Genomic DNA, 15,936 nt, shown 5'->3' with positions numbered 1-15,936 from the left:
TGAAAAATCAGAAAAGGAGACTCACAAGAAAGAGCAGATAATTCAGAAACTCTTCTGGCAGAAGAGATTGCCAAAAGGAACAAAACTTTCCAAGAAAGTAATTTAATGTCCAATGAATGCATAGGTTCAAACGGAGGAGCTTGAAAAGCCCCCAGAACCAAATTCAAACTCCAAGGAGGAGAAATTGACTTAATGACAGGTTTTATACGAACCAAAGCTTGTACAAAACAATGAACATCAGGAAGATTAGCAATCTTTCTGTGAAAAAGAACAGAAAGAGCAGAGATTTGTCCTTTCAAAGAACTTGCGGATAAACCTTTATCTAAACCATCCTGAAGAAACTGTAAAATTCTTGGAATTCTAAAAGAATGCCAAGAAAAATGATGAGAAAGACACCAAGAAATATAAGACTTCCAGACTCTATAATATATCTCTCTGGATACAGATTTACGAGCCTGTAACATAGTATTAATCACAGAGTCAGAGAAACCTCTTTGACTAAGAATCAAGCGTTCAATCTCCATACCTTTAAATTTAAGGATTTGAGATCCTGATGGAAAAAAGGACCTTGCGACAGAAGGTCTGGTCGTAGCGGAAGAGTCCACGGATGGCAAGAGGCCATCCGGACAAGATCCGCATACCAAAACCTGTGAGGCCATGCCGGAGCTACCAGCAGAACAAACGAGCATTCCTTCAGAATCTTGGAGATTACTCTTGGAAGAAGAACTAGAGGCGGAAAGATATAAGCAGGATGATACTTCCAAGGAAGTGATAATGCATCCACTGCTTCCGCCTGAGGATCCCGGGATCTGGACAGATACCTGGGAAGTTTCTTGTTTAGATGAGACGACATCAGATCTATTTCTGGAAGCTCCCACATTTGAACAATCTGAAGAAATACCTCTGGGTGAAGAGACCATTCGCCCGGATGCAACGTTTGGCGACTGAGATAATCCGCTTCCCAATTGTCTATACCTGGGATATGAACCGCAGAGATTAGACAGGAGCTGGATTCCGCCCAAACCAGAATTCGAGATACTTCTTTCATAGCCAGAGGACTGTGAGTCCCTCCTTGATGATTGATGTATGCCACAGTTGTGACATTGTCTGTCTGAAAACAAATGAACGATTCTCTCTTCAGAAGAGGCCAAGACTGAAGAGCTCTGAAAATTGCACGGAGTTCCAAAATATTGATCGGTAATCTCACCTCCTGAGATTCTTAAACTCCTTGTGCCGTCAGAGATCCCCACACAGCTCCCCAACCTGTGAGACTTGCATCTGTTGAAATTACAGTCCAGGTCGGAAGCACAAAAGAAGCCCCCTGAATTAAACGATGGTGATCTGTCCACCACGTTAGAGAGTGTCGTACAATCGGTTTTAAAGATATTAATTGAGATATCTTTGTGTAATCCCTGCACCATTGATTCAGCATACAGAGCTGAAGAGGTCGCATGTGAAAACGAGCAAAGGGGATCGCGTCCGATGCAGCAGTCATAAGACCTAGAATTTCCATGCATAAGGCTACCGAAGGGAATGATTGTGACTGAAGGTTTCGACAAGCTGAAATCAATTTTAGACGTCTCTTGTCTGTTAAAGACAGAGTCATGGACACTGAATCTATCTGGAAACCCAGAAAGGTTACCCTTGTCTGAGGAATCAATGAACTTTTTGGTGAATTGATCCTCCAACCATGATCTTGAAGAAACAACACAAGTCGATTCGTATGAGATTCTGCTAAATGTAAAGACTGAGCAAGTACCAAGATATCGTCCAAATAAGGAAATACCACAATACCCTGTTCTCTGATTACAGACAGAAGGGCACCGAGAACCTTTGTAAAAATTCTTGGAGCTGTAGCTAGGCCAAACGGCAGAGCCACAAACTGGTAATGCTTGTCCAGAAAAGAGAATCTCAGGAACTGATAATGATCTGGATGAATCGGAATATGCAGATAAGCATCCTGTAAATCTATTGTGGACATATAATGCCCTTGCTGAACAAAAGGCAAGATAGTCCTTACAGTTACCATTTTGAACGTTGGTATCCTTACATAACGATTCAATATTTTTAGATCCAGAACTGGTCTGAAGGAATTCTCCTTCTTTGGTACAATGAAGAGATTTGAATAAAACCCCATCCCCTGTTCCAGAACTGGAACTGGCATAATTACTCCAGCCAACTCTAGATCTGAAACACAATTCAGAAATGCTTGAGCTTTCACTGGATTTACTGGGACACGGGAAAGAAAAAATCTCTTTGCAGGAGGTCTCATCTTGAAACCAATTCTGTACCCTTCTGAAACAATGTTCTGAATCCAAAGATTGTGAACAGAATTGATCCAAATTTCTTTGAAAAAACGTAACCTGCCCCCTACCAGCTGAGCTGGAATGAGGGCCGCACCTTCATGTGGACTTAGAAGCAGGCTTTGCCTTTCTAGAAGGCTTGGATTTATTCCAGACTGGAGATGGTTTCCAAACTGAAACTGCTCCTGAGGATGAAGGATCAGGCTTTTGTTCCTTGTTGAAACGAAAGGAACGAAAACGATTATTAGCCCTGTTTTTACCCTTAGATTTTTTATCCTGTGGTAAAAAAGTTCCTTTCCCACCAGTAACAGTTGAGATAATAGAATCCAACTGAGAACCAAATAATTTGTTACCCAGGAAAGAAATGGAAAGTAGAGTTGATTTAGAAGCCATATCAGCATTCCAAGTTTTAAGCCATAAAGCTCTTCTAGCTAAAATAGCTAGAGACATAAACCTGAATTGTGGGTGTGGTGAGGGGTGTATTTATAGGCATTTTGAGGTTTGGGAAACTTTGCCCCTCCTGGTAGGAATGTATATCCCATACGTCACTAGCTCATGGACTCTTGCTAATTACATGAAAGAAAAAGATATTTACGCCATATCTTATGATAGATTTTCCTGGTAACAGGCTTTCGAGCCTGAATCAAGGTATCTATGACCGACTCAGAGAAACCTTGCTTTGATAAAATCAAGCCTTCAATCTCCAAGCAGTCAGTTGCAGAGAAATTAGATTTGGATGCTTGAATGGACCTTGAATGAGAAGGTCCTGTCTCAGTGGCAGAGTCCATGGTGGCAGAGATGACATGTCCACCAGGTCTGCATACCAAGTCCTGCGTGGCCACGCACGAGCTATCAAGATCACCGAAGCTCTCTCCTGTTTGATTCTGGCAATCAAACGAGGAAGGAGAGGAAATGGTGGAAACATATAAGCCAGGTTGAACGACCAGGGTACTGCTAGAGCATCTATCAGTACAGCCTGAGGATCCCTTGACCTGGATCCGTAACGAGGAAGATTGGCGTTCTGACGAGACGCCATCAGATCCAATTCTGGTGTGCCCCATAGCCGAACCAGTTGAGCAAACACCTCCGGATGGAGTTCCCACTCCCCCGGATGAAAAGTCTGACGACTTAGAAAATCTGCCTCCCATTTCTCTACTCCTGGGATATAGATCGCTGACAGATGGCAAGAGTGAGCCTCTGCCCATCGGATTATCCTTGAGACCTCTATCATCGCTAAGGAACTCTTTGTTCCAACCTGATGATTGATATAAGCCACAGTCGTGATGTTGTCCGACTGAAACCTGATGAATCTGGCTGAAGCCAGCTGAGACCATGCCTAGAGAGCATTGAATATCGCTCTTAATTCCAGAATATTTATCGGTAGGAGAGCCTCCTCCCGAGTCCACAAACCCTGTGCTTTCAGGGAATTCCAGACTGCATCCCAGCCCAGAAGGCTGGCGTCTGTCGTCACTATAACCCAATCTGGCCTTCGGAAACACATTCCCTGGGACAGATGATCCTGTGACAACCACCAAAGAAGAGAGTCTCTGGTCTCTTGATCCACATTTATCTGAGGAGATAAATCCGCATAATCCCCATTCCACTGATTGAGCATGCATAGTTGCAGTGGTCTGAGATGCAAGCGAGCAAACGGAACTATGTCCATTGCCGCTACCATTAGACCGATTACCTACATACACTGAGCCACTGACGGCCGAGGAAAGGAATGAAGAGCTCAGCAGGTGGACAAAATCTTTGATTTCCTGACCTCCGTCAGAAATATTTTCATGTCCACTGAGTCTATCAGAGTCCCTAGAAATGAAACTCTTGTGAGGGGGGAAAGAGAACTCTTTTTTACGTTCACCTTCCACCCGTGAGATCTTAGAAAGGCCAACACTAAGTCCGTATGAGACTTGGCTAGTTGGAAAGTCGACGCTTGAATTAGAATGTCACCTTAGAACCGCCAGAAGGGACCCTAGCACCTTTGTGAAGATTTGTGGCGCCATGGCCAACCCGAAAGGAAGAGCCACAAACTGATAATGCTTGTCCAGAAAGAGGAACTGGTGATGATCTTTGTGGATAGGAATGTGTAAATATGCATCCTTTAAGTCCACGGTGGTCATATATTGACCCTCCTGGATCAATGGTAAGATGGTTCGAATGGTCTCCATCTTGAAAGATGGGACTCTTAGGAATTGGTTTAGAATCTTGAGATCTAGAATTGGTCTGAAAGTTCCCACTTTTTTGGGAACCACAAACAGATTGGAGTAGAACCCCTGCCCCTGTTCTGCTTTTGGAACTGGGCAGATCACTCCCATGGTAAAAAGGTCTTCTACACAGCGTAAGAACGCCTCTCTTTTTGTCGGGTTTACAGAACAATTGAGAAAGATGAAACCTCCCCCTTGGAGGAGAATCCTTGAAATCTAGAAGGTATTCCTGGGTTACAATTTCTACTGCCCAGGAATCCTGAACGTCTCTTGCCCAGGCCTGAGCAAAGAGAGAGAGTCTGCCCCCTACTAGATCCGGTCCCGAATCGGGGGCTACCCCTTCATGCTGACTTAGTGGCAGCAGCAGGCTTTTTGGTCTGTTTACCCTTGTTCCAAGCTTGATTAGGTCCCCAGGTTGGCTTGGATTGAGCAAAGTTCCCCTCTTGCTTTGCAGCAGAGGAAGAGGAAGTGGGACCACTCTTGAAGTTTCGAAAGGAACGAAAATTATTCTGTTTGGTCCTTGTCTTATTTGACTTATCTTGAGGGAGGGCATGACCCTTCCCTTCAGTAATGTCTGAAATGATCTCTTTCAGTGCAGGCCCGAATAGGGTCTTACCTTTGAAAGGGATGGACAAAAGCTTAGATTTAGATGACACATCAGCTGACCAGGACTTAAGCCATAACGCTCTACGCGCTAAAATGGCAAAACCTGAATTCTTTGCCGCTAACTTAGCAAGATGAAAAGTGGCATCTGTAATAAAAGAATTAGCTAATTTAAGAGCCTTAATTCTGTCCAGAATATCATCTAGTGGGGTCTCCATCTGAAGAGCCTCTTCTAGAGCCTCAAACCAAAAGGCAGCTGCAGTGGTTACAGGAACAATGCACGCTACAGGTTGAAGAAGAAAACCTTGATGAACAAAAATTTTCTTTAGGAGACCCTCTAATTTTTTATCCATAGGATCAATGAAAGCACAACTGTCTTCAATAGGTATATTTGTACGCTTAGCCAGAGTAGAAATAGCTCCCTCCCCCTTAGGGACCGTCTGCCATGAGTCCTTTATGGTGTCAGATATGGGAAACATTTTCTTAAAAACAGGAGGGGGAGCGAACGGAATACCTTGTCTATCCCACTCCTTAGTAACAATGTCCGAAATCCCCTCAGAACATTGTGAGGGAATATCGGATACGGCTACTAAAGCGTCAGAAGGCTCAGCATTTGTTCTTAACCCAGAGCTACTGTGCTTCCCTTGCAACCCTAGCAGTTTAGATAAAACCTCTGTGAGGGTAGTATTCATAACTGAAACCATATCTTGCAAGGTGAAAGAATTAGACGCACTAGAAGTACTTGGCGTCGCTTGTGCGGGCGTGACTGGTTGTGACACTTGGGGAGAACTAGATGGCAAAACCTGATTTCCTTCTGTCTGAGAATCATCTAATGCCAAATTTTTATAAGTCAAAATATGCTGTTTGCAATTTATAGACATATCAGTACAAGTGGGACACATTCTAAGAGGGGGTTCCACAATGGCTTCTAAACAAATTGAGCAATGAGTTTCCTCAATGTCAGACATGTTTAACAGGCTAGTAATGAGGCAAGCAAGCTTGGAAAACAGTTTATTTAATGAAAAAAACACAATTTGCAAAAACGGTACTGTGCCTTTAAGAGAAAAAAAAAAGGCATACACAAACTGCAAAACAGGTTAAAATTGCTTCAAATTTTCCGAAATGTTAACAGTGTACCCACTAAGCTTTAGAAGGATTGCACCACAAGTAAATAAGCAATAAACCCCCAAATGAAAAAAACGAATTGATAAATGTCTATAACCGGTTAAAACCCCTATTAGCACCTTGCCACAGCTCTGCTGTGGCCCTACCTGCCCTTCGGGAACGATAATATGAGGTTAAAGCTTTGATTAGGCCCTCAGAAGAATATCAGGACCTCTGGAGAAGTTGCTTGCTGCTTGACTGTATAACTAAATGCGCAACAGAGGCGCGAAAATGGACGTCGCCCACCGCACGCGATGTTGCTGGGGCCTACACAAATCCAACAAACCTTGTCTGAAAGCCATGTGGGTTATAAGAACCCCAAATAAGACAAATGAACCCTCAAGCAAATGTCCCATCAAAATAAAAAACGTTACTCCCAGAACACACAAACGTTTGTCCCAATATCTCATATACAAACCGAGTGCCCAAAAAATTAGCCCTTTATGCAAGCTAGTAAAGCCTCTTATAACACTAGGATAACTGCTTACCCTTCCCCTAATGGGGATACTGTCAGCCTTTCTGAGTTAACACAGTCTCTGCAGAAAATATGACTTAACATACCTCATTGCTGTATAGCAAGAAACTGTTCCTCACACTGAAGTTTTCCTGTACTCCTCAGCTTCTGTGGGAACAGCAGTGGACCTTAGTTAATAATGCTAAGATCATAATCCTCCAGGCAGAAATCTTCATCTATGTCCTGCCTGAGAGTAAATAGTACAACACCGGTAGCATTTAAAAATAACAAACTCTTGATTGTAGATAAAATAAAACTAACAGCTTAACACCTCTTTCACTTTACCCTTCCTGCTTAGAGCCGGCAAAGAGAATGACTGGGGGGTGGAGTTAAGGGGGGAGCATATAGACAGCTCTGCTGTGGTGCTCTCTTTGCCACTTCCTGTTAGGAAGGATAATATCCCACAAGTAAGGATGAATCCGTGGACTCGGTACATCATGCAAAAGAAATAAATATATATATATATATATACACAAACACACACCTCTATCTATCTATCTATCTATCTATATCTATATATATATATATATATACACATATATAAATAATTTCTACTCACATAAGAAGAAAAAAATTAAAACTAATTAACTTTACCTTCATAATTGGCCGTGCTCTCTTATCAAATAAGCCAGAAGGAAAAAGGTATGCAATGGATCTCTGAAATAAAGAAGAGAGTGTGGTTACATTATGAATAAAATCCCAATGTATGATCAAAGCATGTATCCAAGTTCTAACTGCACAACCAAGCTTTGTTTTAGATTCAAAAAGGTAAATATGTTTCTCATAGAGATTTACAGATCCTCCACAAGCAAATCATATCATATTTAAAATGAACAATAGTTTAGAGAAGCTGACTCTTGATTAATAATAGACACAGGTGAAATGTGTTAGCAAGCAAACACTGGGTATACATTAGTGCTCAAACATAAAAAATAAATAAAAACAAAATACAAATTCCAGTAAGCTCTAATTCTCAAACTAAATTTTCAACCTTAAGCATTCCCCAGTTCAATATAATGTGGAAGAAACCATTTTTGCCACTGTAAATATGCTATATTATTGCAATCAGCATCATTAAAAGGTAGGGAAAATATATCCTTCATGTCAAGTATTTTTTCAACTGTTTGGATCATCTATACATGAATGGATAAATAAAAGGAAATTGTATCTTTTCTTATTAGGATGTCATGCAAAATATCATACTGTCTATCAGATGACACATGGGGTATACTAGACTTTTCAGACAAAAGTATCAATGTCAGTTCTCTATACAAATATTGCCCTGACAGAGTATCTTTATGTAATATGTAAACTGAATGGACATAAAAGGACAATGTAATCTGGCAAGCAGCTGATAAGAGTTTATTGCATTTAAAAAAGCTGTAGGAATACCCTATAACATGGACTGCCCCCTCGACTGAGAGGCTGATTTCCTCTGCTGTCTCTTGTTTGTGTCACTTTTTCTTTAGGCATTATTGCATTATAGAAATATTCAGTGTAGGCAATAGATTTAAAAGGCAAAAACAGCTATTTAAATAACAAAATTAAGTTATTTTACAGAAAAAATCCCTTTAAAAGATGGTCAAAAAGCAGCTGTGTACAAAAAACAAAGGTCTGAAAAAATGTATTTTTTCACAGTCCACATTCTATAAAATTATGATGGGACTTCAACCTGAACTTCCTAGGTTCACAGTACAGCCTTTTTTTTCTCACTATGCAAAAATAGGGAAAACATTGCAGAGTATTTGAAAAGTTTCCTAAAAAGTATAACTCAGAAAAGAACTAGTGGGAAAATGCTGAAATTAGCTGAAAATAAACTACATCAATCTAGAAGATATCATTAACTTGCCCCTTTAAGGCTCATACTGGTACATTTGTTTGTGCTTTACTTATGTCACCTATTAAACTGCATACATTCCCCAAGGAATAAAGTATTTTTTAATTGGATGCAGCCCTAATATATTGAGATTTAACACACTGATTTATGATAATGAGTTTTAGAATAAAGAATATGGCATTGACAGATATGTGGCAACTGAACATAATTCAATCGCACACAAAAGGAAATTATGGATTAATTACACAGCAGTAAAAGATGACAAATACAAATTTGTGATTATCTCCTCGTTCTGAATTTACCAACTCTGGGTGCACAAATAAATCAATGCCTGCAGTACGTTTGTTTTTACATGCCCTAATCATCACAAAAAGGAGCAATAAATAACAATGTAGTATGCCAAAGTGAGGAAAAACTACTTTATGAATAGTTTTTGTTATCCAATAATCCACGCAATTATAGCTCCTACATCCAACTCTAAGTGCACGGGACTACATGCAATTTTAAACTCCTGGTGACAGAGCCGTATTCATTTAAATACATTCTTGCTTGTTTCAATAACATCAGGACTTTATGGGGGTTGTAGCTCTTATTCTGTTCATGAAACGATATTAGGTCACATTTAAGTCATCTCTAGGATGCTTCATGGCAGCTCAGTCAAAATCGCTGAGATGAACTAGTGTGAAATCATTCTAAACTATAGACATTTGATTAATGGTAGGACATGGCAGTGTATTAAAGGGCCAGTAAAGTCAAAATTTAACTTAAAGGTATTTTGTACTGTAAAATTTTCTTCCCTTTCATGTGTTCCCAATGATTAATTTTACCTGCTGGAGTGCATTACATTGGTTTAAAAATAAATAAATATACAATTTACCTTTATTTTGTCATTTGAAATAGCTGTCTTTGCTGTGAAAGCCACCACCTATACTGAACATATGTTTGTATGCTCTACAGAAAGGGAATGTAAACAGGAGATAACAGTATAAATTAACCTTCTAGTAAGGGTGGTAAAGAGACATTTGTTAATTGAACTCCCTCTGCCTTAATTAGCATTTCAATACCAAATTATTACACTCTGTGTGCAATAGGTGATGATAATAGCAGGTCTGCTCTTTCTAAAAGGCCAGTCCATTTAAATGGGCATATTCTTGAGAACAATAGGTGTACGTTTTAGTGAGCAAAACCCCAGGGCAGAACATGATGTGATCTGAGATGCCAACACAGAAAATGCAGCATGTCTGCAGAAAGAATGGGATGCATGCAGGAACTGCTGTTCTCTTCAAACAGTGCCATGCTTTGGATGTACTGTGTAGGTTTACATTTAAGGACCAGTAAATACAGTAGATTTGCATAATCAACACATGCATGATAAAAAGACAATATAATAGCCCTTAATCTAAACTTCAGATGAGTAATAGATTTTGTTTTAACAAATTTCAAAGTAACGTCTATTTCCACTCCTCCTAAATCATGTGACAGCCATCAGCTAATTACAAATGCATATACGTATATTTTCTGAATTCTTGCATTTGCTCAGTAGGAGCTCGTAACCTAAAAAGAATAAATATAAAAGACTGTGTACGGTTTGTTAATGGGAGTAAATTTGTAAGTTGTTTAAAGTTGATTTTTCTATCTGAATCATGAAAGTTTAATTTAGACTCGAGTGTCCCTTTAACACTGTGCAGCCAGAGAGAAGTGCTGTTTGAAGAGAATATTGATAACTGGGTTCTCAAGGATTTTTTCAACCATACCCCTTAGCCTCTCCAAATCTACAAAGCTGTGACTCCTGAGTCTTGAATGTGACAATTTTTTGAGAGCAATTCAACTTTTTTATTACTATAGTCTCCCCTTATAATTATGTGCTGTAAGATCAAGAGCAAAAAAGAAATAAATTCACTCAAGACATTTAAAAACTTAACTAAATTTATTTTTTTCGCTGCAGCCAAGAAACAGCAGTTTTGAAGCAGCGGTCTAAAGACAGCTGCTCCATAACCCTATCCGTCTGCTCTGAGCAGGCGAACAGGAATCGACACAATTCAACCCGATCGAATACGATCGGGTTGATTGACACCTCCCTGCTGGTGGCCCATTGGCCGCAAGTCTGCAGGGGGCGGCGTTGCACCAGCAGCTCTTGTGGGCTGCTGGCGCAATGCTGAATACGGAGAGCATATTGCGCTCCGCATTCAGCGAGGTATTGCGGACCTGATCCGCACTGTCGGATCAGGTTCGCAAGACCTTTGATAATTCGGCCTTATTGGCTTAAATACCTCCCCCACTTCCTTCATCCCCCTGTCATTCTGCCGAGGGAACAAGGAACAGTAGGAGAAATATCAGAGTGAAAAAGGTTGCCAGAAGAAAACAATTCAAATTTAGGGCCGCCCACCGGAGAGCACGGGCGGGAGCTGTGGACTCTCCTTGTATCGAAGGAAAGGAAATTATCTGGTAAGTCATAATTTTTGTTTTCCTTCTAAATACAGGGAGAGTCCACAGCTGCATTCATTACTTGTGGGAAATAATACCCAAACTACAGGGGACACTGAATGCTAACGGGAGGGAACAAATAAAAGGCAGCCCAACCTGAGGGCACCATAGCCTGCAAGAAAACCAACTCCCAAAAGGTTTCCTGAGGAGAAGCAAAGAATAAAATGACCTAGAATGTTAGGAGAACCAAGCAACCGTCCAACAATCAGAACCATAGGATCCTATGTCAGAGACCCAAAAGAAGGCACTGCACTTGAACTGAGTCATAAACCTCTAAAGGAAACTTGTGTCCCACAGACTCCAAGAACCAGCGAAAACACTCCTCCACCTACCAGGAAAAAGACGGTCTATTCTGATGAAAACGGACAGAAACCTCAGAGTAAAATACCCCAAAAGAAGGAAGAAACTCTTTCCATATGGACAAATAGAAAACCAGAAATAATTAGAAGGAAGATCCCAAAAGGAAGAACATATTGCAAATTGCAATACAGACCCACAACATGTAGAAAAAAAAAAAACAATCTACAGACGAAATAGGTAATTGAATAAGAATTCAAAGCTCACCTCCTGTACAGGTACAAAGAAACCTGATGCAACCACAGAATGATAGGCCAACCCCAAAAAGGAGCAAGGAATTGCCACAGGCAGGGCCATAGCAAACACAACTGAACACCTGGAAGTATAAGTCTCTGGAACCGGGACACAAACAAAACACAAAAATTGCTTGCAAAATCACATGCCAGAGAAAGAAACTACAGCTGGAATCCAACCGCAACCCTCCGCTTGCCAGACAGCTAAGCTAACCAACAGGCTATCCATGCTGGCTACCCCTTCGAACAAGAACTAGCTAGACAAGCTCTGATCCAGCTCATTCAAAAGGGAAGAAGCATACTCCAGTATCCAGAAGAGATCAGGACCAGCAAATTACTCCCAACAAAGGGAGAGAAAGATGAACACTCCACACCTAAAATAGGTGATGAGTAACCAGTAACAAGCTGAAGGAAAAAGCCTTCAGAAAACAGCCTGACACAAAATCGCCCTGGAGGAAAAAATCCCAAAAAACACAAAGAGACCTTGACCCAGAGGATCCCTGCAACAAGGGAACTCTCATGGCATCGAGACCTCTAAACCGCGACCTCTAAACCGCATCTGTTGAAGAGAACACTCTATTGCGGCATACAGAACATAACTGAGCAGGCAGGATTACCCAGTCCTCCTCACAACATACGCAGGTATAAAATTCTGAATCAGAGGAATCCTCTAGCATATCAGAACCCTCCATAATTCTAAACAAGATTTTTAGACTAAAAACAACTGGCACCTTAAATCCCCAATGGCTGGGGCACTCACCACCACCTATGACCCAGACAGGTAGAGAAATTAACTCTTCTCTGCAACAATAGAAATACACTCTAGGTTTGATAGTATTAATGCTATAGGCAACTATGACAAAATACCCAATGAGGGTGCATACATGAGAAAATATCTAAAAACTCATACAATACAGGAATCTGAAATGGAAAACCAGACGTGACTACACCCAGTCACATGGTGCCGCATGCAGGACTGCCACTGCTAAGTAAAAGTGTGCCAGCTTAATAAAACTGTGCAGTTCAATAACCTGTATGTTCCGTATCAGCCTAAGAGCCTAAAAATGTCTCCGTACACATACGCAGTCAAAATCACATAACAAACATGATTAAAAAGGACCCCACTGTTCAATAACCCCCCTCAGGAGATATTAACCCTTGATTCCATAAAGATAAAGGAGTCCCACTGAGACCCTGTCTTCTATCGTTAACATGTGTGTGTGAAAAGAAACGATCTTAATGGAATCAAATCCGTGGAACAGCAACACGGGTCTTCGAGTTTGACAGATAATAGCAGCACCTCTGACATGGACTTGAGTGAAGAAAGCAGGTAGCGAAACTCATCAACGCTGATTGCTTATAGGAGCTATTAATCAGAGTCTGGATGGTTTCGCAGAAAGACTCTCCCTGCATCTCCAGACTTTAACTTTCATCAATGCTCTCACTGAGAGGCTGACAAGACTAGTTCAGTCTTCCAGTTCCATCCCGAAGAGCAGATACTCTACTCAGAAAACTACTACTATTCCGAAAAAACTTCCGACACTTCTCTGCCAACCTCCTGTGACAAAAGGCAAAGAATGACTGGGGGATGAGGGAAGTAGGGGAGGTATTTAAGCCTTTGGCTGGGGTGTCTTTGCCTCCTTCTGGTGGCCAGGTTCTGTATTCCCACAAGTAATGAATGCAGCAGTGGACTCTCCCTGTATTTAGAAGGAAATGTGTATGCTTCATTTAAATAATGAACACTTAATTTTGACTTTACTGTCCTTTAGCCTCTTCTCACCTGCTAGCAGCATTCACCACATAAAAAATGAGGAATGTGTGCATGTGGTGCTTACCTCCAAAGACTTGTTCAATCATAGAATGACATTCAAAATAAAGTTCTAGTTTTGCCAAATTACATAATAATAACAATTGCAGTAAGAGTTAGTAATGACTATTAATCTAATTTTTAAGCCATGGTAAGGTAGTTATTAAAGGAAATTGGGTATTCTATATCCCTAAAAGGGGAAGGGTGCACCTGATGTGGATCACTTGCCCAATACGCATAAGAGTATAACTGCAGCACATCTACTAATGTGGTTTATATAGGCTGGAAAATACATCTAGAGTTAACCGTACAAATCACCTAGTATTTTGGGGCTAGGTGGGATCAAAGCTGAATCCTGCAGGAAAGTTCTTTGTCATGTAAGGCAGAAATAGGCCACACACACACACACACAACGTGTGTACCATTTCATAGTTTGAGATATTTCATATCTGTCCATTCATAGTTAAGGTCTTCTCTAGCATAGCAATTAGTTCCAAGAAAAAGCTTGTGTTCTGGTGAACTGTTTGTGCAATGCCACCCCCTGCAGATTCGCAACCAATCGGCCGCTAGCAGGGGTGTCAATCAACCCGATCGTAGCCGATTGGGATGATTGCTGTCCGCCGCCTCAGAGGCAGAAGACGAGTTAAGAAGCAGCAGTCTTAAGACTGTTGTTACTTAACTCCCGTTTCTGGTGAGCCTGAAGGCTAGCTCAGAAACAGTTACATTCAGGGCCGTTCGGCCCTTGTTAAAAATCGGCCCCATTGTCTTAAACTTGACCTTTGTATAATGTTTTTAACTGGCAATCAGGTAGCCAATGCTTTTGAGATAATAAACAATGATCATAAACAGCAGAGTTGTATACTAGGTTATGCACATCTAGGGCTCAATCACATACTTGGTGACGTGCTCAAAAACAAGCATTGCCTATTTTTTGTCTAATTGAGTGATCACATACCCTAAAAAGGTACAGGAACGAGTGTAAGGATAGCACAGCCATCACCACAACCCGACTCTGAAAAAGACAACAAGGTCATAGTCCGAAGGATCTATAAAAATAAAGGCCCAACAAGTCTGCTTGGAGCCAGCAAGACCACAGGGGGAACCAATCCCACCTGTCCACCTCCCATCCAGGAAAACCCCCAAGCAAGGACTCTATCCCCATAGGAAGGAGAATATCCCCTAAAGAAAAGGGATGATGCCGAAAGGGCAACAACTGTCCTCAAGGCCCGAAGGCACTAGCTAATGGGAAGTGAAATTCCCAACAAAGATGTCCTAGAAAAGGACCCCCCTACAAGCAGCTTGCCAAGCAGAGGCACAGCCAACCCATTCGCCTGCAGAGCAGGGAATCCATGGGAACACTGGCAAGCTGACCAGGGGAATGCAATCCTAAGGCGCACCAGGAATTGGACATCCAGCGCCAGCAGCTGGGTATATGATCCAACCACCCTTGAGCCTCAAGCCACACGGCTAACCACCAGATGACATGGGCCACTCTGTGGCAAAGAGTAAAAAAAAAAAAATACTCCGAAAACCTGGCCAACCATGACCAGGTGACGTAGATGGAGCAAGGACATAGCCCAAGTTCCCACTACCATGGAACACCCCGACCAGCCCTGAGATCCAAGATTCCAAAACCACCCAAGACTGGGTCAGTAAAAAGGCCAAGCAAAGCATCAGCAACCCGGAAGTCTCAGGGAGAAAACCAGGTCCGGGCACCTAATAGTTCAAACCTTACCCTAGAACTAAACACCCCAACCGGCCAAAAAGCTAGACACAAGGATATGGATGCATATCCAGAGAATCCAGATAGAGAGAAGAACTTGAAAGTTCCGACCAAAGGAAGGAACCACCCCTAGCTAAAGTCCAACGCTCCAAGAAGCAAGGTTAGAAGTTGTATGAAGATACCTCTCAGAGCCTCAGAACAACCAAGGGATACCTCGAGGTCCAAAAAACCTACTAGCAGGACCAGTCTCCCTAACACCTCTGCACAAACAGAGGACATAAGCAAGAGAAGGTACTAAGCCTCCCAGCTCCGGAAAACCCCGAGCTAAACAAAAGTCTCCGCAAGGAACAACCATCACCCGGAAACATTGATTCCCTAAAAGGAGATCCACTCACCCGGAGGCAATGGAAGAAGACCCAAAGGCCTCTTTATAACACAGTCAAGAGTAAGAGCTGCATCTAGATTTACTAGAAACAGCTACGCATACACCTGCAAGGTGTCGAGAGCTGCAACAGGTTTCAAACTGCAAACCTTCTGCATGCTAGACAGCTACCCTGTAAAAGCTGTTGGATCAAGCTCAAAAGGACACATCCAGAGGCCTAAAAAAAATGAAGGCCAAACCGCTCAATAGCGGTAAGGGGCATTAAGCCCTTCTGCCCTCCACCACATGGGGGAGGAAACTCTAAGATCTGATGAAATCAGAT

General features: G+C 41.7%; 1 protein-coding gene across 1 annotated transcript in view; it reads right to left on the bottom strand.

Annotated features, from left to right (window-relative positions):
• Nucleotides 1-15,936, bottom strand: part of MRPS9 (mitochondrial ribosomal protein S9) — a 601,112-nt gene that overhangs the window by 288,390 nt on the left and 296,786 nt on the right. The window contains exon 3 of the mRNA XM_053707665.1: nt 7,386-7,448. Within this exon, the coding sequence (XP_053563640.1) occupies nt 7,386-7,448 (63 nt within the window). The remainder of the gene's footprint in view (nt 1-7,385; nt 7,449-15,936) is intronic.

The sequence above is a fragment of the Bombina bombina genome, chromosome 3 (assembly GCF_027579735.1).
Source record: "Bombina bombina isolate aBomBom1 chromosome 3, aBomBom1.pri, whole genome shotgun sequence".
NCBI classification, from domain to species: domain Eukaryota; kingdom Metazoa; phylum Chordata; class Amphibia; order Anura; family Bombinatoridae; genus Bombina; species Bombina bombina.
Note: the sequence above shows the minus strand (reverse complement) of the source record. Positions and strands in the feature narration are given on the sequence as shown.